At 46.2% G+C, this 20,482-nt stretch overlaps 1 protein-coding gene across 1 annotated transcript; it reads left to right on the forward strand.

Annotated features, from left to right (window-relative positions):
* The first annotated feature begins 480 nt into the window (after positions 1–480).
* OLIG3 (oligodendrocyte transcription factor 3) lies at positions 481–3,891 on the forward strand. Its single transcript, XM_028723535.2, has one exon. The coding sequence runs from the start codon at positions 1,022–1,024 to the stop codon at positions 1,829–1,831; it is 810 nt and encodes a 269-aa protein (XP_028579368.2). The 5' UTR covers positions 481–1,021; the 3' UTR covers positions 1,832–3,891.
* The last annotated feature ends 16,591 nt before the right edge of the window (positions 3,892–20,482 follow it).

Raw genomic sequence — 20,482 nt, forward strand, 5'->3', positions numbered from 1 at the left:
GCTTATGAGTAAACACGCATAGGATTAAACTGCAAATTCGTTTGTTCCCGCGCGGGGATAGCTAACCCGATCGAGCGCCACTGATTCTGCCGGGCAGCGAACCGAGGCAGAATCACTTTCTCCTGAGTAGCCTCAGAGTGTTCCCCCAAACCTCATGGAAACCCCTCGGAGGCTACTTCGGAGTAAGATTTCCCCGCCTCTTCTCTACGCGTCGTTTACTCAAAAGTACTTCTAACGGGACTTGCTTCTTAGTAAACCTGCAGAGGACGGACAAAACCCGACGTTGCTTAAAGGAGCAGGAGCGCCTCCCTAAGCTCGGAGCTGCGGGGATTTGGAGAGCCCAGCTCCCGGCATGTTGGATCGTGTCTCTCTCCCCTCCTCCACTTCCTAACCCACCCACCCCCTATTTATTTGACACATACCAAGAGGGAGGATCAAAATGCCCCCGCCCTCAAGCCCCGACGAGGGCTCCAGCCTCCTCCCGGCCCGTCGAGGAAGAGAGGCCAAAGCGAGCGCAGGCTGTGCGCGCTGTCCGCCCCCGGCGGGGCGGGGCTGCCGTCTCCGGGACTCCCGCGGGTCCCTGGGCTGAGGGGTCCGCGGGAGGCTCCGGCGCACAATGCCTGCCAAGCGGGGTCCTTGCTAAACGGGGCCGTCCAAGCGCGCCCCGCTGAAGAATGGCGCGTCATCCCGAACAAGCCCCTTCGAGGCAGGAGGGCGCCTTTTGTCTCTCTGGCTCGCCCGCGGCTCTATAAAAAGCCCCTCGGCTGGCGAGGCAGCCTTAGAGCGAGCTCAGGCGCGCAGCCGCACGCACACGAAGCCAGCAGCTCTCCTGGAGAGGGAGGGGAGAGAGAGAGAGGCGGGGAAGGGGGATCTCCTCCTCTGTCTCGACCACTTTCATTCTCGTTGGCAGAAGAGCTTGGTGGCCCTCCTGCCTGCCTGCTTGCCATTCCTCCTCCTCTTCCTCCTTCCCCTCGAGCGGGGAAGCCCCTTCTTGCACCTTCCCGGCCCCTGCAGCCAGACCATGAATTCTGACTCCAGCTCTCTCTCCAGCAGAGCCTCCTCGCCAGACATGGAGGAGATGTACCTGCGGGACCATCACCACCACCACCATCACCACCACCACTCGGTCTCGTCGACGCAGAGCGAGGTGGGCCAGCGCGGGCCGGGCGAGGGCCTCTCCCGGGCCGGCTCCAAGGGCTCGTCGAGCGAAAGCAGCAAGTACAAGATCAAGAAGCAGCTGTCGGAGCAGGACCTGCAGCAGCTGCGGCTGAAGATCAACGGGCGCGAGCGCAAGCGGATGCACGACCTCAACCTGGCCATGGACGGGCTCCGCGAGGTGATGCCTTACGCGCACGGGCCGTCGGTGCGCAAGCTCTCCAAGATCGCCACGCTGCTGCTGGCGCGCAACTACATCCTGATGCTCACCAGCTCCCTGGAGGAGATGAAGCGGCTGGTGGGCGAGATCTACGGCGGCCACCACTCGGCCTTCCACTGCGGGACGGTGGCGCACTCCGCCGGGCACCCGGCCCACCCGCCGGGCGCCGTGCACCCTGTGCACCCCATCCTGGGCGGCGCCTTGTCCTCGGGGGGCAACCCGTCGCCGCTCTCGGCTTCCCTGCCGGCCATCGGCGCCATCCGGCCGCCGCACTCGCTGCTCAAGACCCCCCCGGCGCCGCCGGCCCTGCAGCTCGGAGGGGGCTTCCAGCACTGGGCCGGCTTGCCTTGTCCCTGCAGCATCTGCCAGATGCCTCCGCCGCCGCACCTCTCGGCTCTCACCACGACGGCCAGCCTGGCCCGGATCTCCACAGAAGCCAAGGACCTGCTGAAGTGAACTCGCCGCCGCCTCTCAGAGGGGGCCTTGGCCACATCTCTCGCCCGCCCGCGGGAGGGTCTAGCGAAGACCACCGCCCGCCCCCTCGGAAAAAAAACCTCTCGCTGCCCTGGAAGCCACGGGGGGGGGGCGGCAAGCCGGAAGGACTCGAGAAGGTGAAGCAGCCCAGAAGTCCCGCGGTGTCGTCGCATGCTTGATTCTCCTCCTCCAACTCCTGTTTTCCCTTCTCTCTCTTTCTCTCTCTCTCTCTCTCTCTCTCTCTCTCTCTCTCTCTCTCTCTCTTTCTCTCTCTCTCTCTTCCTCCCTTCCTCCTTCCGTCCCGTCTGATGCTGTCTCCAAACTTCATTTGCTGTAACCAGGGGGACGTGTGTGTGTTTAGGGGCAAAGGACCTTGCAAGGTAACCTTTTTGGTTGGATTCTGCGTGTTTTGTTTTTTCCTGTGATTTCTTTTTCTTTTAAAATCCCTGTCAATTCAGGAAATAGGGAGAGGGGAGGGAACGAGAATGTAAATAAGTGCTTGAAAACGGATGGGGGCGGGAGAAGAGATGGCCCTCTCTCTCTCTCTTCATTGTACTTGTTCACAGCCGTAGAAGCGGTCGCTTGCTTGGTTGGATTGCGGTTCGCAACGATTTCGCCGTCTACGAAAGCGTGGAAGGGTCATTCTTGGAGCTGAAGAGGGTGGGGGCTGATTTGGAAGGAAGCTCGTTTTAAAAACCAGTGGCCAGGATCCTAGTGAAGTTTGCAATCCTGTGCAAACTTCATCAGGACTTCTGAGTCAAGCAGTGCAAATCAGTGCAACTACAAGAGTTAGACAAAGTAAGAGGACTTACTTAGGATTAAGTCCCGTTCAAACCAGCGGGGCTTCCTCCCGAGAAAAGAGGGGTGTCTCCTTTATTTAAGGGTGGGGGTGCGCGTAGAATCTGCAGTAACTGGAGCTGCTTAGCGGAGGCTGAATGGGGTTTATATCCACTGACGCTTATTTCCAATGTCTTCTGGGCTAGGGGAGTTTAGACGACGAACGGTCGGATCCACAAACCAAGGCCTTTTATGCTGGGAACATAAACCCTTTGAAAATAAGAGTAACCCAGGGACACTAATTGGCTAAACTCAGCAAACTGGCTTTTGAATCGGACTGAACGTGGATTTTCTTTTTTTAAGTTACGCTGGGGCAGATACAGGAACCCTTTTAATTTTCCGACGGGGCGTCCGTTCCTCTCAAGCGACTGCATGCGTGCTTCGAGCCTACGTTGTTATTATTAGTATCCAGACCATGGTTGTTCGGACGGCACCAAGGCAGTTTTCCTTGTAACAAGGATTTAGGAGTGCAGTCTCGACGTGCTAGCCCAGGATGTTCTTCCCTCTAGACGAGACAGTTTGCTGCCTCCCCGTTTTGCCCTGGAGCCGTCCAGCCTCCCCGCACTAGGTTAGAGACAACCCTTCCACGCCGGATCCGCCTGTCCAAGACGGTGCGCGCTTCCCTGGCCTCCCATCCTTCAGTCAGTCCCATCCTGCATGCGGGCTTGGCGTCCCCCTGACTCTCCCTCGGACCTTCCCCGCTCTCTCTCTCTCTCTCTCTCTTTCCCCGTTCCCCCTTTCTGGGCGCTTGCTTGACACTATTTTGTGAAGGGCCTCACAGACGATGACGTGTCTTTATTTTTTATATATTCTTGAGAACTATCGATATATTTATTATTATGGACCAGTGTTTCTGGATGAAAATTTCAAATTAAAAACGGTGAAATGATAATTCAAAAAAAGATTTGGGTTTCTTCTTTTTGGTTCTACCTCCTTCTTCATCTGAGGGGAGGAGGGGGAGGTAAACGAGAGCTGGTTTATAATGGGACTTGTTTCAAAACCAATGAAAAGCTGCTTTGAAGGGGTAAAGCCTTGCAAGGTGAGGGAGACTTCAATGCGCTGTACGGAATCGAAATCTGAGTAAAATTGTATTCATGTATTTTTTGCAAACTATTTGGGAGCATGCCGCAGCAACTTGGTGGGTATTAAATCGGAGAAAGCGGGGATAGAATCCGATTGCCAATGTGCTTTATGCCTAGGACGCACTTACTTAGAAGCAAGTCCCATTGTATTATTATTATTATTATTATTATTATTATTATTATTATTATTATTATTACATTTCTATCTCATCTTTCCTCCAGCGAGTTCAGGACAATATACATGGTGAAATCAGTGGGATATTTGCAAATAGGTGTGAGGAGCATCCAAAATAAATATATATATATGTATTTTTAAACCCTCCAGATAGAATTTTGGATTTAAAAGTACATTTAGGAGCATTTCCCGATTTAACTTCCGGTTTAACAGGTCCAACTTCCCACTCTAACCTACCCTATTTTGTGCACCAAATGACATGGAACATAGGTTGGTTTTTCTTTTGAAACAGGACTGAAATCTCCATGAATTCCTAATACGCATAAAATGACTGCAACACTCACAACAATAGCCAGACTTGGTAAAAACAAATGCCGGCAAGCAAAGGGGAAGAATAAATCAGGGCTCTTTGTGCCCAAAAGAAAGTGTGGCGACGAAACCCCGAAGTGAGGGGCTCGTTGATTCAAAGCCATCGTTTGCCAAACTGAAAAGTCCAACTCGATTTCCTCCCGACTCCCACAGCAACCTAATATATATATATCTATATATCTTAAAACTCGTTATTTATTCTTAAATGAAACCAAGCGAGATGTTAGTTAGTCTTCCCCTGCAGTCTTAAGGGGCTGTTCTCAGAAGATCAAACGAGAGAAATGAATCTGTTCGATTCAAGTAACTCTAAATTCAATACGATTCAGTGGGTGCCTTGACATTTTTCATTGCCACACTGATTATTTATTTATTTATTTATTTATACATACATACATACATACATACATACATACGAGATGAAGTTTATTCCGCTGGCCACGGAAGGCTGAGAATGAAGACATTGGAAATGGCCTCTGAACTTAATTCACTTGATTGGTCCCCGTCACCAGCCAATGCCCATCTGTCCTGCGCCTGGACCTCCTGCTACTGGACCAAAACTCTCCTTTGATTTGCCTTGCGTCATTCTGCGGAGAACTTCGTCTGGGCTTCTGCTTGTGTTTTGCGATGGGTGTGGGGGGGTGTTTTATTTTTTACTTTGAATTCACGTCTGACTTTGCTGTGGTTAAAATAAAAACAAAACAACGTACAACACTTGAGAGGGACGTGCAATTCAGACACCTCCTCCTCCTCTCTGGGATACAGTTTAAAAGTCGTTGGGCAGGGGGGTTATATTCCAGAGTAAGTGGTGCCAGATTGATAGCTAGAAATAAATATGCATTAATGCTATAATTCAAAGTACTGTAATAGGAGAACCCTTCCGAAGTTTTCAAAGCGAGGCTGCAGTTGGTAAAATTGGTCGCTTTTTTGTTTTTGTTTTACTAGCTTTAAAGGGAAGAAGGGGTATGTTAGGCGGCTGGTGATCATTTTCCCGTTGATGCATTGCCCTCAACGACAACGAAGGCAAGAGACATAATTCAGCGAGAGATACGATGTTCCAAATTCATCGCTTTAGAAATAACAATATAAAAAACAAGGCAGGACAAGTGAGTGAAAGAGTTGTTTTTGAAAAGAGAGAAATAAATGGGGGACTGAGTAGGGGAGAAATGAGTAGGACTAAATAATTTGATAACGACTATCATTCGGAGCAATAAAACATTATCTTCTCCCATCATTTGCAGCTTTCCAAGGGAAATCCATTTGTTTCTTAAAAGGTAAATTTTTTATACCTACCATGGGTGCCAAGTCCCTGGGGTCCTGGGTGCTTGAGCACCCACAAATTTCGGTGCCAGGGCCATGCACGCTGCATGGCACCCACGACCTCGGGCACCCATGGTCGTGGGACCAAGTTGGCACTCCTGATACCCAATTACCTGGAAGTATGGAGTTTATTGTTGATTAGAAGCTGACAACATCTTACGCAGGCGGCAGAGTTAAGAAGTTTCAATTTCCATTGCATCCAATAGGAGAGATTTAGACATTTAAAAAACAATTTCCCGGCTGCAATCAGTGAAACGAAAGGGCTTAACTTGGGCTGCGGTGTGTTCAAATAATAACCTCCTCCCTCTCATCTCAAGGTTCCCCCTCTCGCAACGCCCCCCCCCCCTCAAAACGAGGATGCTGTTGAGTCAACTTTGTCTAGTATAAAAACATTATGTTCTGGTCTTTTCCTCCCTCGTCCTCCACGAAAAAAGCACATTTACCCTAGCCAAAAAACATGCAGGACTGGATTAGACTTCCTTAGAATCGCGCCGATTTGTACGGTAAGTTTTTCAATGGATAAGCTTTCTTGTGAAGGGAGCGGGCTCCCACCCACGTCTCCAAGGCGGGATGTAAATTAATTAAATAACTAAATAAGGGTAGCAGAAGGCGGAAAAGTGTGAATGAGGAGTCTTTTTCCGCTCACTCGCTTGCAATAGCTGTTAAATTGAGGTGAAAATACCAAAGCCCACCCCCACCCGCGTCTGTCTCCGACACACACACGAGCGCACACACGAGTCCCAGACCTTTTCTGCCTCTGAATTTGACGCCGTGTGGACTCTCTACAGTGACCCAAAGGGACTATTGATTTGGTGATGGTGGAAGAGGGCCCAGCCCAAATGCTCAGGCGTGAGCGCCACCTGCGTGGACGTGTGGACGGTGTATGCGTGAGTGCGTGCTGGAGATGCGTGTGACAATCCTGCAAATCAGGATGGAGTCTGACAGAGAGAAGCCTCCTGCCCGCAGCCAAGCCTGGAGATGAGCGGATCCGGGAGCTGAGGGCGATTGGAAAACTCCTGAGGTGGACAAGGGGCTCAGCTCCAGAATGTCCCTCCACATTGAATTGCACCACACACACACACAACTTTTTTTGAGTTTTGGAATATGCGACGGAAAAAAAATATCCTTCTGGTGGTTTGAGTGCCTTTCCTTTCATCTTACTTCCCCCCATCCATCACCATCGCTGTGCCTGCTAATTCCTAAGATTTTAAGGCAAAGGCTCGATTCTGGCTCCTTTGCTTCTCCTTTTTCTTTTTCCTTTTGGAAATCAAATGCAATAAAGAAGCCAAAGTGGGATGCTCGCAGTTGATCAGCCGTGCTTTGTTCGGAACTGAACCGTAGGAAAGTCGTCCAGCTTGCAAAGTCCTACACGCTTTTGTTAGGGAGTTAAGTCCCATTGAGCGCAATGGAACTTATTGCCTTGAGCTCAATGGGACTCACTGCTGAGCATAGGCACGCGTAAAAGGTCTAGGGAAGATCCCAGCCCGATCTCGCCCGTGAAGGCTAACTAGTAGCTAGGTTAACTGGTAAGGTTGAGGCTTTTCTTCCAAGGAACTCCCTTATCCCCCAGTGGCACTCGCGCACGTTTCCTTCTCAGCGTACAAAACCTCACGCCTTCTGCTATCGTAGATGAGCAATTGGGCAGCTAAAGAAAAGGCGGAGGGGGAGGAGAGAGAGATCTAAAGGACCGACAGTCCTCCGTTTCTACTCGTACCCCTTTCTGTGACTTGCACGAGCTGTTTAGAAAGGCAGCCTTCCGCACTTTCCAAAGACCAGTTGGCGCTGCCTCACTGCGCCTTCTGCACCAGTTCAGGTGCCCGAGGGGCGCGCCACCCTCATACCTGATGGCGGATAAAAAACAACAGTGAGCAGTTCCAAAGTTCTGCCCAAACTTAGCCTCAGGAAATAAGGAACGGGAAAGGAGATCCCCGAGGGACCTCGCTCCCTTTGCGTTTCTCCTTCCTGAGGAGAGCTTGTGAACAAGGCTGCAGCTATTTTTCCTCCCCCAAAACCATTATGCAGCTACGTCTTGAGGCAAAACGCCTCCCTTATGAATGTCCTGGTTCGATCGTGCCTACTGCCTAGTTTTATATTTTTATTGCTAAGAGCTGTGGTTAAGGCGGTCACGAATGCTTGCGCGAGTTTCGAACCTAGTTTCCATGGGAGTGCGCTTTCTACCCCTCCCCGCCCCCTAAAAACCCCCAACCCTCCTCCTCGCCTCTTTTGCATTCGCGGCCTGCCTGGGGAGCAAACGAGCGCCTCCCGCGCGCCTTTTGATCCCTTCCTCCAATCGCAACGCATATGCAAAACAGGCGGCCGCGCAAATCCGCGCGGTGCGGGACAGAGCGGGCTGCGGAGGAGGCGCCAGCTGGGAAGCCTCCCTCGGCCCTTTGAGTCGCCGCTTGCCTTCGCTCGGAAACAACGCGGCGCGCAGCAGGGCCGGGCGGGGGATGCTCTCCGGGTTCACGCTGCTAAGTCTGAGGTGGGGTGGCGGGGGAGGGGCGGAGAGATCGCAAGGCCTTTCAGTCTAGTTCCAAAGGATCGAGCAGGCCAGCACTCTGCGACGTTTGCTGGCCACGATCAACCACTTTCCGGCGCCCTTTGGGAATGGACTCCCGGTTTTAGGTTGGGTTCAGTTTTGACATTGCGCACGAATCCCACTCTCGGTTTTTGAGCGAGCCGCTGCTAATACCCAACTTTTCCTTTGGCATCTGCTCTCCAGCCTTAAAAAGGTCACACTTTCGCCCCTCTCCCCAAATAAAAGGAGCCGCTGCGTCTCTTTCTCTCGTTTTTCTATCCCAAACTGTAACGCAGGGAGCGTGTGCTGACCAATCTTGAGTGATCTATTATTGATCTGGAAATTCCCCCATAGCGCTGGCCTATCGATTTACAAAACAAGTTCGCCTCCAAAGCAGAGCGTGTGTGTTAAGCGAGCCCGTGTACATCTCAGGGCCAGGCCCCCGGCACGCAGCAATGCCTGGTTGGATCAAAGGAGCAAATGATTTTGGGTTGAAGACCAAAATCCACCGAGCGCAGCACTCTTTGCAAGAGGCCCTTCAAGAAGCAAGGCAGGGACCTTCCACGATCCCCGTTCTCTGCCCTCGAGGGCTCGACTGCCGGACTGGAGGAAAGAGATGGGGAGCAAATGTCTCTCAGCCAGCCAGGGATTAACCCCGAAGCTGTTTTCGAGGTCCCACTCAATCCCTAGGAACTCAGAAAATACTTTTATATTGGAGATCCCTGCGCCACAGCCAAAGAGGAGATCCTCATCCGTTACTTAGCCGCTTTCTTACGGTTCTGCCACATTTTTTCTCTCCCCCTCCCGACCTCATGCAATCGTCCTTTCTGCACTGATATAGGACATCGGTCACGCAGCTAGAGAACGCAGGAGACAAAGTGGAGAGAGAAAAATATCCTTCGCGGGATGACACGAAAATAGACCGTTGTTTTGAATAACTTTTGAGTCTTCTCCACCTTCCTTCCAAAAACGCAGAATCGCGTTGAAGACACGCAGCTAAAGCCAAAATAAGCAGACGGCCGTGACTCTGGGCATGTAGATGGCAACGTATTTCCATCTAGAGAGGGGGAGGCGGGTATTTGTCCAACCCCGACTCTTCTCCAGCCCCAGCCTGCCTGGCCATCGGACAGGGGTGATGGGAGCTGGAGTCCTTTGGTTCCCCAGTCTTGCAAAGGACGCTTTGCTCGGTTGGTTTGAACTTTTACATCGCTTCTTCACCTTTCAAGCAATAGCCAATATAATTGCACTCGTACTAGTGAGGGATACTGCTGCTTCCTTAGGGAGAGCCGTCCCTTTGTATGAGATACTTTTAGAAGTTGAAGACCCCTCGGTGCGCCCCCCCCCTCCGCCCAGTACACATTGGCACCAACACTGGAGACGTCGCCCGTGTTTTCCATTCTAAAAATGGGCTGATCTGCTCTACGCGTCTTGCAATTGGCTGTATAAAAAATGCCGTCGGATACCGATTCTGCTCCGAAATCCATAGCCCCCTCCATAGCTCACTCCTTTTGTGAATCTCTTTCTTCCACGCAGAAACTACCCTCTTACACTAGGCAGGGTCGTAGTTCGTCCCACCAGATGGCAAAGCGTTCTCAACCCCGAAGCAGCTACAAAATCCATCCGTCTGGCATTGGTGGCTCCTATCGAAAAGTTGAGACTATCCAGGAGGCAGAGCCGAGCGCGCTGCGCAGAGGCTGCTCAGCGCCCACCCGGTTAAACTGAAGCGCTAAAAATTCGCGTCTGAACCCGAAATGCTAAACATTTATTGAAGAAAATCCCCAGCCCCGGACTATAAATAAACGTGGACTCAAAATGGGGAAGGTGTGTGTGCAATTCAACAATTTCCCTGAGCCACCAATTGGTGCAAGCCCCAATTTTGAAAGTTTTGGAGCGCTTCAAACTAACATTCTCCCATCAGCCTGTTTATGCGTGTTTACTGGGAAGTAAATTCCGCTTTGTTCAACGTGGTTTCCTCCTCGCAAAAAGCCCCCCCCCCCGCCTGCTACAAAAAGTCCCTTGGCATAAGAGACTACGAATTAAAACGCTTTCTAAATGCTCCAGCTTTCGTAGCGTAATCGCAAAATATTCTAAATTTTAAATTAGGAATATGTATATTCATTGCTTTTGGGAGGAGGCAAAAGAAAACAAACGAGCCTCTGTTTCCCCTTCTCTACTTGTCATAATTCATGATGATACTTTAAATGTTTTGTTAGCCTGCAAAGTGAGATCCAATCAGATCTCAGCCACGGTGGACTCTTAATGCCCTCTTTTATCTGTGGGGAGAAGCGAGGGGAGAGAAATGGGTCCTTCAAGACGATCTAAACCCAACTCTGCCTCCAAGATCACGCGCTGGCCCCTCATTTTGCCATAGGTCAACCACTTCTTCTTTTGGTTAACCTATACTGAGCTGTTTTTTCTTGGAACTTATTTTACTTGAGGGTTTTTTATTGTATATAAACGGTTAAAATTCTGTCATTTGTTTTTAATTGTCTTGTTTGCATTGTCGTAAGCCGCCCTGGGACCTTACGGTGAAGGGTGGATAAGGAACCTTATCTATAAGCAAACGAATATCTTTTCTGTATTATCGGGCATAGATGAAGCTAGTGCTTATCCTATTTGGGTCTTGCTGAATTGTTGTTGTTTTGCAAACTTTTTCAATAGGTAAATGCGTTTAAAAAAACTTTTCTTTTCTTTCTGAAAGATAGAAAATGCGGTTGGTTCTGTTAAGGATCTAGGTTTGCATGGAAAACAAGGAGTGTGAAGAGCAGGCTAGCTCCTGAATATAGGTTAGGGTTTTGTTTGTTTGTTTGTTTTTTAAAAGATGTTCTTTCCATGGTGCTGACCTTGCTTCGGACTGCAGCCCGTGGTAACTAAGGGGCTCCGAATGGTGTGTGCGCACCGAATTGGAAAGTGCCTCGTTTCTCCCTTGCCCTACATTGCGTAAATTGCATCTGCACACAACACACACCTTGCATATTTGGCCTCTTGCTTAAATGAGGGCTTTTTGGCATCCTTATAGAGCTCGGGCGGGGGAAATAGTGTAATCAACATCTCCTGAAATCCCAAATAATCCAGCCAAAATTAAGTACTTTTAAGAACCATTCACTTCAGTGGGAAAGATTTAAGCATGTGCATACTTCTTCTCTTAACATGTTGCCCAGAATAAACCAATCACAGAAGCCATGGGTTTTCACACGTGTAAACAAGTTCCATTCAGAACATTTAAATAAATGGGGGAGGGAATAGAATTAGTAGTCGCTTCTAGGTTAACTGTTTATTGAGCATGAATCCGGACTCATTCCCACAAAGTTTGTGGAGAGGTTAGACAATGCCAGCTATTTATTTATTTATTGTTTGTTTGTTTGTTTGTTTGTGGGGAAGTTATATGGTGTTGCGTCAATCAAATGCTACCCTACAATTTCCAGGGCATTTCCCCACCACTTTCCTTATCACAAATAGTCTGGGTTTGGTAGGGAATAAACCACAGAGCCTGGGGCTTGCCGATCAGAAGGTCGGTTCGAATCCCCACGATGGGGTGAGCTCCCGTTGCTCGGTCCCTGCTCCTGCCAACCTAGCAGTTTGAAAGCATGCAGTGCAAGTAGATAAATAGGTACCACTCTGGCGGGAAGGTAAACGGTGTTTCTGTGCACTGCTCTGGTTCGCCAGAAGCTGCTTAGTCATGCTGGCCACATGACCTGGAAGCTGTACACTGGCTCCCTTGGCCAGTAAAGTGAGATGAGTGCCACAACCCCAGAGTCGTCCGCGACTGGACCTAACAGTCAGGGGTCCCTTTACCTTTACCTTTTTTAGGTTTGTTGTGCAAGAGCTCCAAATCAGCTTCAATTGCCAGCATGTAACTGAACCCTCCCCACAAAATAGCAGAAATCCAGAAATGCCCAGTAGGGGCCTCAGTTAATTTAAGTCAAACCTGCCTTTTAACATTAGGTAGGCACCATCATTTGTACAGCTGAAGGTGCTTGCGAACCCATTTTTATTTCAGGAAGCATATCTGGACACTTAAATGTTGTTGTTGTTTATCTGTTTTTAAATGATAACTATTTTGCTGTACACCACTCAGAGATGCTTTGTGATGAGCTGGACCAATTGCTAGGAGCTATTTTACTAAGACTGAAGTCTGAGCTGGCCTTCATTTGAACTGTGGATCTGGACTCTAAAGAGCCAAGCTGCAATACAATTGCCATGGTATAAATATTGTTGGAATGTGCCACTTCAGACTGCACATGGTGGGTTGGGGGGTAGGGGGTAGTATTTTCAAATGCTTCTCAGGGAGAAGATTTCTTGGTCATCTAGAGTTAGCATGATAGGGATGAAGATATGTCTTCATAACATGCTAATTCTGTATCTATAGTGAATTCTTCCTTTTGGGGAGCATTCAAATCTGTAACATTCCCCACACCTGCAGTTTGAAGTGGTCCAGCCCAGCAAGTGGACCTAAATCCAACAGCTCCCACTTTCATCACTGGCCAAAAATATATCATTTTAAACCAACAAACTGTACTGGGAGTGATGTGCAACCCTAGGTATGTCTACTTCCAAGTAAGTCCTATTGAGTCAACTAGAGCTTCCTCCCAGGATTCCAGCCTTAGCTACTTTTTGATGTTTGTTTACCTTATAGTTTACCTTCCCTTCGTTATTCCTTTTTAGCATTACCATTCCGCTTATGCCTGCACTGCAATCTTACATCAGTTTCAAGCAGTTTCTGTGGTTCGATACCCCAAATGGGCATTTCATCGCATCAATAAATACATGGTAACACTGTGCCGCTTCCAAATAATTGTCCATCTCATTTGGACAAGGGCAAATGTGTTCTAAATTGTCTCCCAGAAAGAGGGACACTGCAATGTGAGGAAGTAAGCCGCTGCGTCTTGTTTTCTTGCTCGAAAGTTGGCTCAAATGGATCACCACCAATCGGCACATAAATCTTTAGTCATCTTCCGCTGAACTAGTCTTTCCAAAGCAGTTGAAAAATGTCCCTGTGTCCTCAAAGGACACACCTGTTATATGAAACAGTTTTTAACCAGCTTGTTAAGCCAGCTTTGACACATCAAAGAGCCTGGACAATGGACACAAACTTTAACAATAGTTTTGCCTCCAGCAAAAGCCTCCATCAAAGCCAGGCTTGTGCCAGTGGTATTATAGCCTCCAATTGAAAATAAATTTTACTTGAATAAGTACCTCAGCCTGATCAGAGGCTCTGCCGCCACGGAAACAAAAGCAGTTGGGGATAAGTTATTGACTCCACTGACAGCCTGAATGGACTTCATTATGCCAGCCCACTCTTGGTAAATGTGTCAGGTTTTAAACTGAATTAGGTGGCAGGTGCAGGAACCATTTTCCTGCCCCCCTTGAGACAGCAGAGAGCCAATCATCACCTGATTCTGCAGACAAATGTTTAGATTTGGTGTTTTTTTTCCAGGCTGTGTGGCCATAAGTGAAAGCATATTTAAATCATAAGGCTTCCCTGTTTCCCCCATCCCATTTTGCCTGTCATGGGCCTGTAATGTTCCCACAGGCAAATCGCACAGGCCCTCTGGCGTAATGGGATGTGTGTGCTTCTCCTCCTCCTCGGAGCACAGAGGACAATGATGTTGCTGATTTGTCTCTATTGTGCATCACTTGAGGTTGCCGATTTCCCACTTCGGCTCAAGGCAATGGGAGATCCCGGGGGAACAAAACCCATCCCCCTTCATTTTTGTTCTTCTTTTGAGCCATATGAACACAGGCACTTTCTAAAGAAAAATATTTAGGATGATGGACTTGCACAGAATCCCAAGGAGATTAAAGGAGAAATTCTGTACATCTTCCAGCAATTGCAGGTGGCATAGTGTCATATTAAGAGTTTCCCCTACTATTTTTTCTTTTTCACATACATGATAACACCTACAAATTATGATAGCCAGTGTGGTGCAATAGTTAGAGTGTCAGACTATGACCTGGGAGACCAGGGTTCAAATCCCCAATCATCTATGGAGCTCTCAGCTGAACCAACCTCACAGGGTTGTTTTGAGGATAAAATGGGGAGGGGAGAACCATGTACATCACCTTTAGCTCCTAGGAGAAAAAGGTGGCATATGAATGTACTAAATAACAAGTCTTGCATCCTGATACATGAGAATACACACTGGGCACAACTAGGCTTTCACATTTAAGTCCTAATGGTTTCAAAAGCAGAAACAAACACATGCTGAAGACTGTTCCTATGAAATCCATTAGATTTCCAGGTCCCTCTCGTGCGTGGACAATACTCATAATGGGAAGGGAGCACAGGCAGCTTGTTCCAAACTCATCTCCTGCAGAACTGTTCCTTGAATGTGTTCATTCACAGGTATACTACAGTAGACAATTATGCATTATTTGGGCATGTTTTAAACAGTGTGTGCCTGCTGTCTATTCCTGAAAAAACACGAGCATTTGTAACCCTTTCATCAAAGGTTCCTGTGGAAGCCCCATGCTCTTCCCTGTGATATAACATGCTTCAAACAACAGTTCTCAAAGGGGCTGGTCATTTTATCATGTAATCTATGCACAACCCTCATTCAGTAGGGAAGGGGTGGAGAACCTCTGATATGTGGGCTTTATCCATTTCATCCAAGTCATACCCATCTGTCCTACACCCAACAGCATATATGCATCCAAGAAACAAAATCCTTTCCCCCAAGCTAGACTCATACATGTGGGAAATGAATTTGCTCTACATAACAGTTTTTTGTTACTGGCAAATGTGGGCTTCCCTAGACTCGAAATGTCCATTGCAAATCTGAATTGCCATATGCAACATGGCTGCATGAGTTTTATGGTCCTCCATTACCCAGTGGCCATGGTAGTGCTGGTAACACACTTCCCCAAAAGGGAGACAGAAAAGGAGAGCAGGAACTGGATATACTTGAAGATAAAGATCTTCCAGCAAGTCTTCTAAGTTGAGATCTTTCCCCATCTGCATCTTTATTGAAATTATTTTTAAGATGCATTAATTATTTTTGTCACTTGTTCTTTGCTGCCCTGGGCTCCTTTGGAAGGAAGGGTGGGATATGAATTTAATAAAAATAATGTATGCTTGGACATGCATGCTATGTGAAACATTGTATGCCTGGAAGTGGGTACACATGTGGCTTCAAGCTCCACTATTGCATTATTGGGATTTGTACAGATGTATCAAAAATACTAATTGTGACCCATTTTCCCAGGATGCCTGCAAATTGCAGAGGCTAATGAAAAGCATCACAATCAGTGAATCAAATGTCAATTCAGAAGATTTTCTTGATTCTCCACCTACTTCCCCGTATGCCAGGTGTACCAACTCATTTTGTTAATTTTGTACAGTATATTAATAAATGTCTATGCTACCCTTCAGCACCAACTTCCAGAGTGGTTAACAAAAGCAATATTTTTGACCACCCTTTTAATCCTTTAAAGCACAGAATATGTGATCATCCAACATTTGTTCCTCTTCTAGTCTCCTTTTTAAAAAAATCAAGTTTATAAAAGCTGGTGCCCTGCTCAGAAGGGGAAGGAGGATTGCTCTCGTGACGTAACAGAGAGCCAGACAATCTGCATTGGTTACAAACTGATTTCCCCAGAGTTTGATCACAAAGGGAAACTGTACTTCTGAACAAAACATAGTGTGTTTCTGCAACAGGCTCAGATTGTGTGCAACACCTGGCTGCAAACCAGTCTTAACAGAGCCTGAATGGAAGGGACAATCACTACAGCCAAGAATTCAATCTACAGTAAGATCTGCAGTCATCATACTCAAGCACACCCCACTTGCCTAGATGGATGATCTCCCACTTTAGATATTCAACTGACAGTGCGCAAAATGTATGTGTAAGTGGTACGTTCAACATGGCTGTTTCCTGAGATCTAAACACACCTCTGTAGTATTGTACAGTATTCATGTAGATAACGTAGGATAAACATCAGAATCGCCACCTTAGAACTGAATAAACTTTTTAGCCAGGGTAGGTTTTCACACTAATGATGCAGCCATGAAGGCACTTTTTTTCCATGTAGCAGGGCCATAGACAAGAGGTTCACTGTGGAGCTTCAAACCAATGTTTTTTAAAAATAAATTTGACTGGCTGGCTGAAGCTGGAAGTCAGGTGAGCTGTCACACAGGGTGGGATGCATTAACCATAATCATATACTGGGCTTGGAAGGTCCTTTCCATATCTATACATGGCTACAATAAGGTTTGCATTCATTTTATGTTATTTAGCCTTTTGTCTGCATATTTTACCTTCTAACACTCTTCTTAATAGCCTGCCAGGACCTACAAAAATAATGCAAGATCAGCTGAACTTCAGACACTTTGCATGCCAACTCTCATTACTTAATCATAAGACTCAGGACTATTAAGACTCTTTAAAAAAGAGAGAGCTATTAAGACTCTTAAAAAGAGAGAGAAAGCTAGTTTTCTGGCCAGAGAGAGAGGAGACCTGGCATATGTCATTGGCTGTGTGCCGTATTTAAGTTAATGAGCAAGAAAGTTACCCCTTCTGCCTGGCACAAGAGATGCTCTTTATGGAATCTAAAACTTGCAAATTCACATACAAAGTAGTAGTTATATATAAGTTCTTTTACTCTTGATAATAACTCCAGTGGTAACATATATAATTCATCCTCATACCCTTTGCCCTAAATAGCAGCAGCAGTCAAGATGACTTCAAGACTCAGTGTTTGACTTATGCTGGAAAGTTTGTGCATGATCCATCCACAACAAAGCATTTTTAATGCTGGTTGAATTCAGTGAGAGAACTGCACATGTGCTTAAAGTCTTCCATCAAAATCAACAGGACTTTAAATGATTTGCCATTTTAAACATTAAAAGATTCCTGATATAATATTGAATTTGGGCTATCACCTGATTAAATAAATGTTAATCAATTAATGACATAACTATCAATCAATTCTTTTTTTACCTTTAGGTGATGAAATTGGCCTAAATGTGCATATTAATAAAATATTACTTCTTTAAAAAGCATAATTTACTTGGTTTTAGATAATTTAAACACATTGTAATAGAAGGCACCATCTTAGAAGAAGCCTTTGTTGGATGTATGAGACAGAAGAGGCAAGATGATGTCTGCAGTTTTTGTAAATTTTTGCATTAAAACAATTGACAGCTATCTGTTGGCAGGAAGCTACAGTATCTTTTTGGTTGTACAAAAGATTCTGAATTCATTAATCTAAATGAGTAATCAACTAAGGCCGCAGTCCTATCCTGTGCACACTTACCTGGGAGTAAGCTTCATTAAACATGGTGGAACTTACATCCTCATCGAGATGCCTAAGATTGTGTTATGAAAGTCACAGTTCTATCAATAACATCTATTACTTTTCAGTACTGGAGTACCATTGACTTCAATAGGACTTACTTCTTAATGGACGTGGTTAGAAGTGTCACAGAAAAATCAAATTGCACACAAATTGACTGTCAAATTCCAAAAGGCTATCTCAAGGGGGTGCATTTAGAAAACCTAAGATTTCAAACATTTCCCTACCTTAATGATCAATTACCTGCATTGAATAAGCCACAAGAGAAGTCTTGTGCACTCACAAATACTGTTTCTTTACAAATTATGAAGCACACAGTTTTCAGAACATGGACAGATTTTTCTTTACAAGAATGGCATTTCTCAAGGTGTTGTGTGAAAGCTACTACTTTGTTATGTACATTGTTGACCCTGTATCTGGGTCAGTGTTCATTTTACCATGACAAAATAGGAGTGGCTTAACTTCCAACACATCATTATAACCTGCATTTATGGTCACTTGGATGAGTATCACTATGAGGGAAAAGGCATTGTAGAAAACAAAACAATGGTGCCTGCTTTAACTGTGATTTTATTGATAATTGTTGGACACACACACACACCACAGTGGTACCTCAGGTTACATACGCTTCAGGTTACAGATGCTTCAGGTTACAGACTCTGCTAACCCAGAAATAGTACCTCAGGTTAAGAACTTTGCTTCAGGATGAGAACAGAAATAGTGCTCTGGTGGCGCGGCAGCAGCGGGAGGCCCCATTAGCTAAAGTGATACCTCAGGTTAAGAACAGTTCCAGGTTAAGAATGGACCTCCAGAATGAATTAAGTTCTTAACCCAAGGTACCACTGTACGTGCAGTTCATCTAGGATTTCTGAATTCAGTTCCTCCCTCTTCGAGCTGTGAATGAGTCAGAATATGTCACCTACAGAATCAGACCAAAGGCGCCCAGTTATGTCCACACCATCACCACCACACACACTCTCCTCATAAAATAACATCAGTTTGTTCTTTAGGGCTATCTGAAGACCACTGTGTGTCTGTCAACACAGAAAAATCATTTCTCACAGTGGTATCACTTGCTGGATATGTTCCTCCCCCACCTCCCTTCAACTTGAGCAGATGGTGTTTCATAGTTGGTCACAAATGGCTGTCAGTGAGTTTGTCTGCCTGCCAGTAACCTGTAGTTTGGGGACTCCCTTGGAGAGTGTACCAGCACCGAGTCTGCTGATAGCAGCATCCAAGAAAATGATCCATCCTTTCTTGTCAGGCACAAAATTAGCCATCTCACTTTCAAACTGTTGGCGAGGGGGATATGAAAGAAATAAGGACACTGCCAAACTAGCTGATGGTTTTTGAGCTCTCATTGTCTGACTTTAACACAGTTTGCATTAAAAGCAGCCATTAGGGTGGCAAGGTTGCAATGAATGTAAAGGCATCTATTTTTCTCTCTCTTCTATTTTTTCTATAAAAAAGATCAACCTTGCTTTTGGAACTAGCATTTTTGCCCTACATTTATTTCAGTATTTTTGCCAACTGAGACTACCTCTTTTATATTGGGTTAATTCCCCCCACCCCCAGACCTATTTAGTCTACACCGCCTGCAATAACCTTTAGTGACATTGTTCTGCAAAAGGGGGAAGAAATCTAGAGCCAGCAAATGTCCCATTGCTCCCATCATTTTCACTTTGGCTTCAGATCCACAACTAGAAGGCAACCAGCCAATCCTGCTTTCCTCTGTGATTGGCTGTTTACCAGCAGCTTTGAGTAGAAGGAAGGGAGATGAAGAGGATAATGTAGAGCAACCGTCTAATCATGGAAAAAGGCAAAAAATGAAACCCCCCTCCAAACAAAGCCTTTATTTGGGGGAAACCCTCACTGAATAGAGCTGGATTTATCTCTGTGCATAGTGTTATGCTGTAATTATGGGTAATTTTAAAATATACCCAAATGGAATTTAAAATCTGCACAATAAAATAATTGTTACCTATATTTTATTTTCTGTTGGGGAAAAAAGAAACATGGAATTTAATTTTGTTGCACTGTATTGATTACATATCTTTTTCATATTAATGGAATATGTCTGCAAATTAATAAGTAGAAACTTCTTTCGACAGTAGTTTTAATAGTAGTAGCTTCTGAGCCCTGCTTATTAGCAAAATGATTTGGAATGCAAATATGTGAACTGCCTTAAATGGGCAAACATTTGAGATTTAAAATCACAAAATATGCAGCAAAGTAAAGTGTGGAAATATAGGCTGTTAGACCTTTAAATTATGCCATTGTGAGTTCCAAAACTTCCCTCTTCCCTTATCATAGAAAAGACCACATGTTTGGTAAGTAAAACTTACAAAGGTCATGTTCATGTGCTTGTCCATACATCAGTCAGAAAACACAGGCAATAAAACTTGGCTTAATTACAGTGGTGAAAGTTCCTATTGGTACAGGAACACAAGAAAGGCTTGGTAGAGCCATGTGGTCTGAGCTGCAGCAACCTGTTTAAAACCTCTTCACATGCTGAACTTCTAAGATAGACTGAGGGAAGAACAATAGGCCTGTTGTTTAGTCATTTAGTTGTGTCCGACTCTTCATGACACCATGGACCAGAGCACGCCAGGCACTCCTGTCTTCCACTGCCTCCCGCAGTTTAGTCAAACTCATGCTGGTAGCTTCGAGAACACTGTCCAACCATCTCATCCTCTGTCATCCCCTTCTCCTTGTGCCCTCCATCTTTCCCAACATCAGGGTCTTTTTCAGGGAGTCTTCTCTTCTCATGAGGTGGCCAAAGTATTGGAGCCTCAGCCTAGTTCATCCCAAAGTGAGGTAAACCTGGCAGGACAGCTTTCTCTGTAGTCTTAACCCCTTCATGCATTGATTACACTTAAGCGTGTTGGTTATACGAGGCTGTTTATCCCACAGTTTGATCAGTGGAATAACTCATGATTTGTTAGACAAACAATGGTATAGTGTTATGTGTAAATGAGGCCACTGAAAACTCTGGCCAAAATTATCTTAAAAGTTCTGCAGCTCAAAACTGTAGTTCCCAG

This window comes from Podarcis muralis, chromosome 3 (genome assembly GCF_964188315.1).
Source record: "Podarcis muralis chromosome 3, rPodMur119.hap1.1, whole genome shotgun sequence".
Classification (NCBI taxonomy): Eukaryota; Metazoa; Chordata; class Lepidosauria; order Squamata; family Lacertidae; genus Podarcis; species Podarcis muralis.

Coding starts and splice junctions, on each gene's coding strand:
- OLIG3 (XM_028723535.2), top strand. CDS start 1,022: ATGAATTCTGACTCCAGCTCTCTCTCCAGCAGAGCCTCCTCGCCAGAC.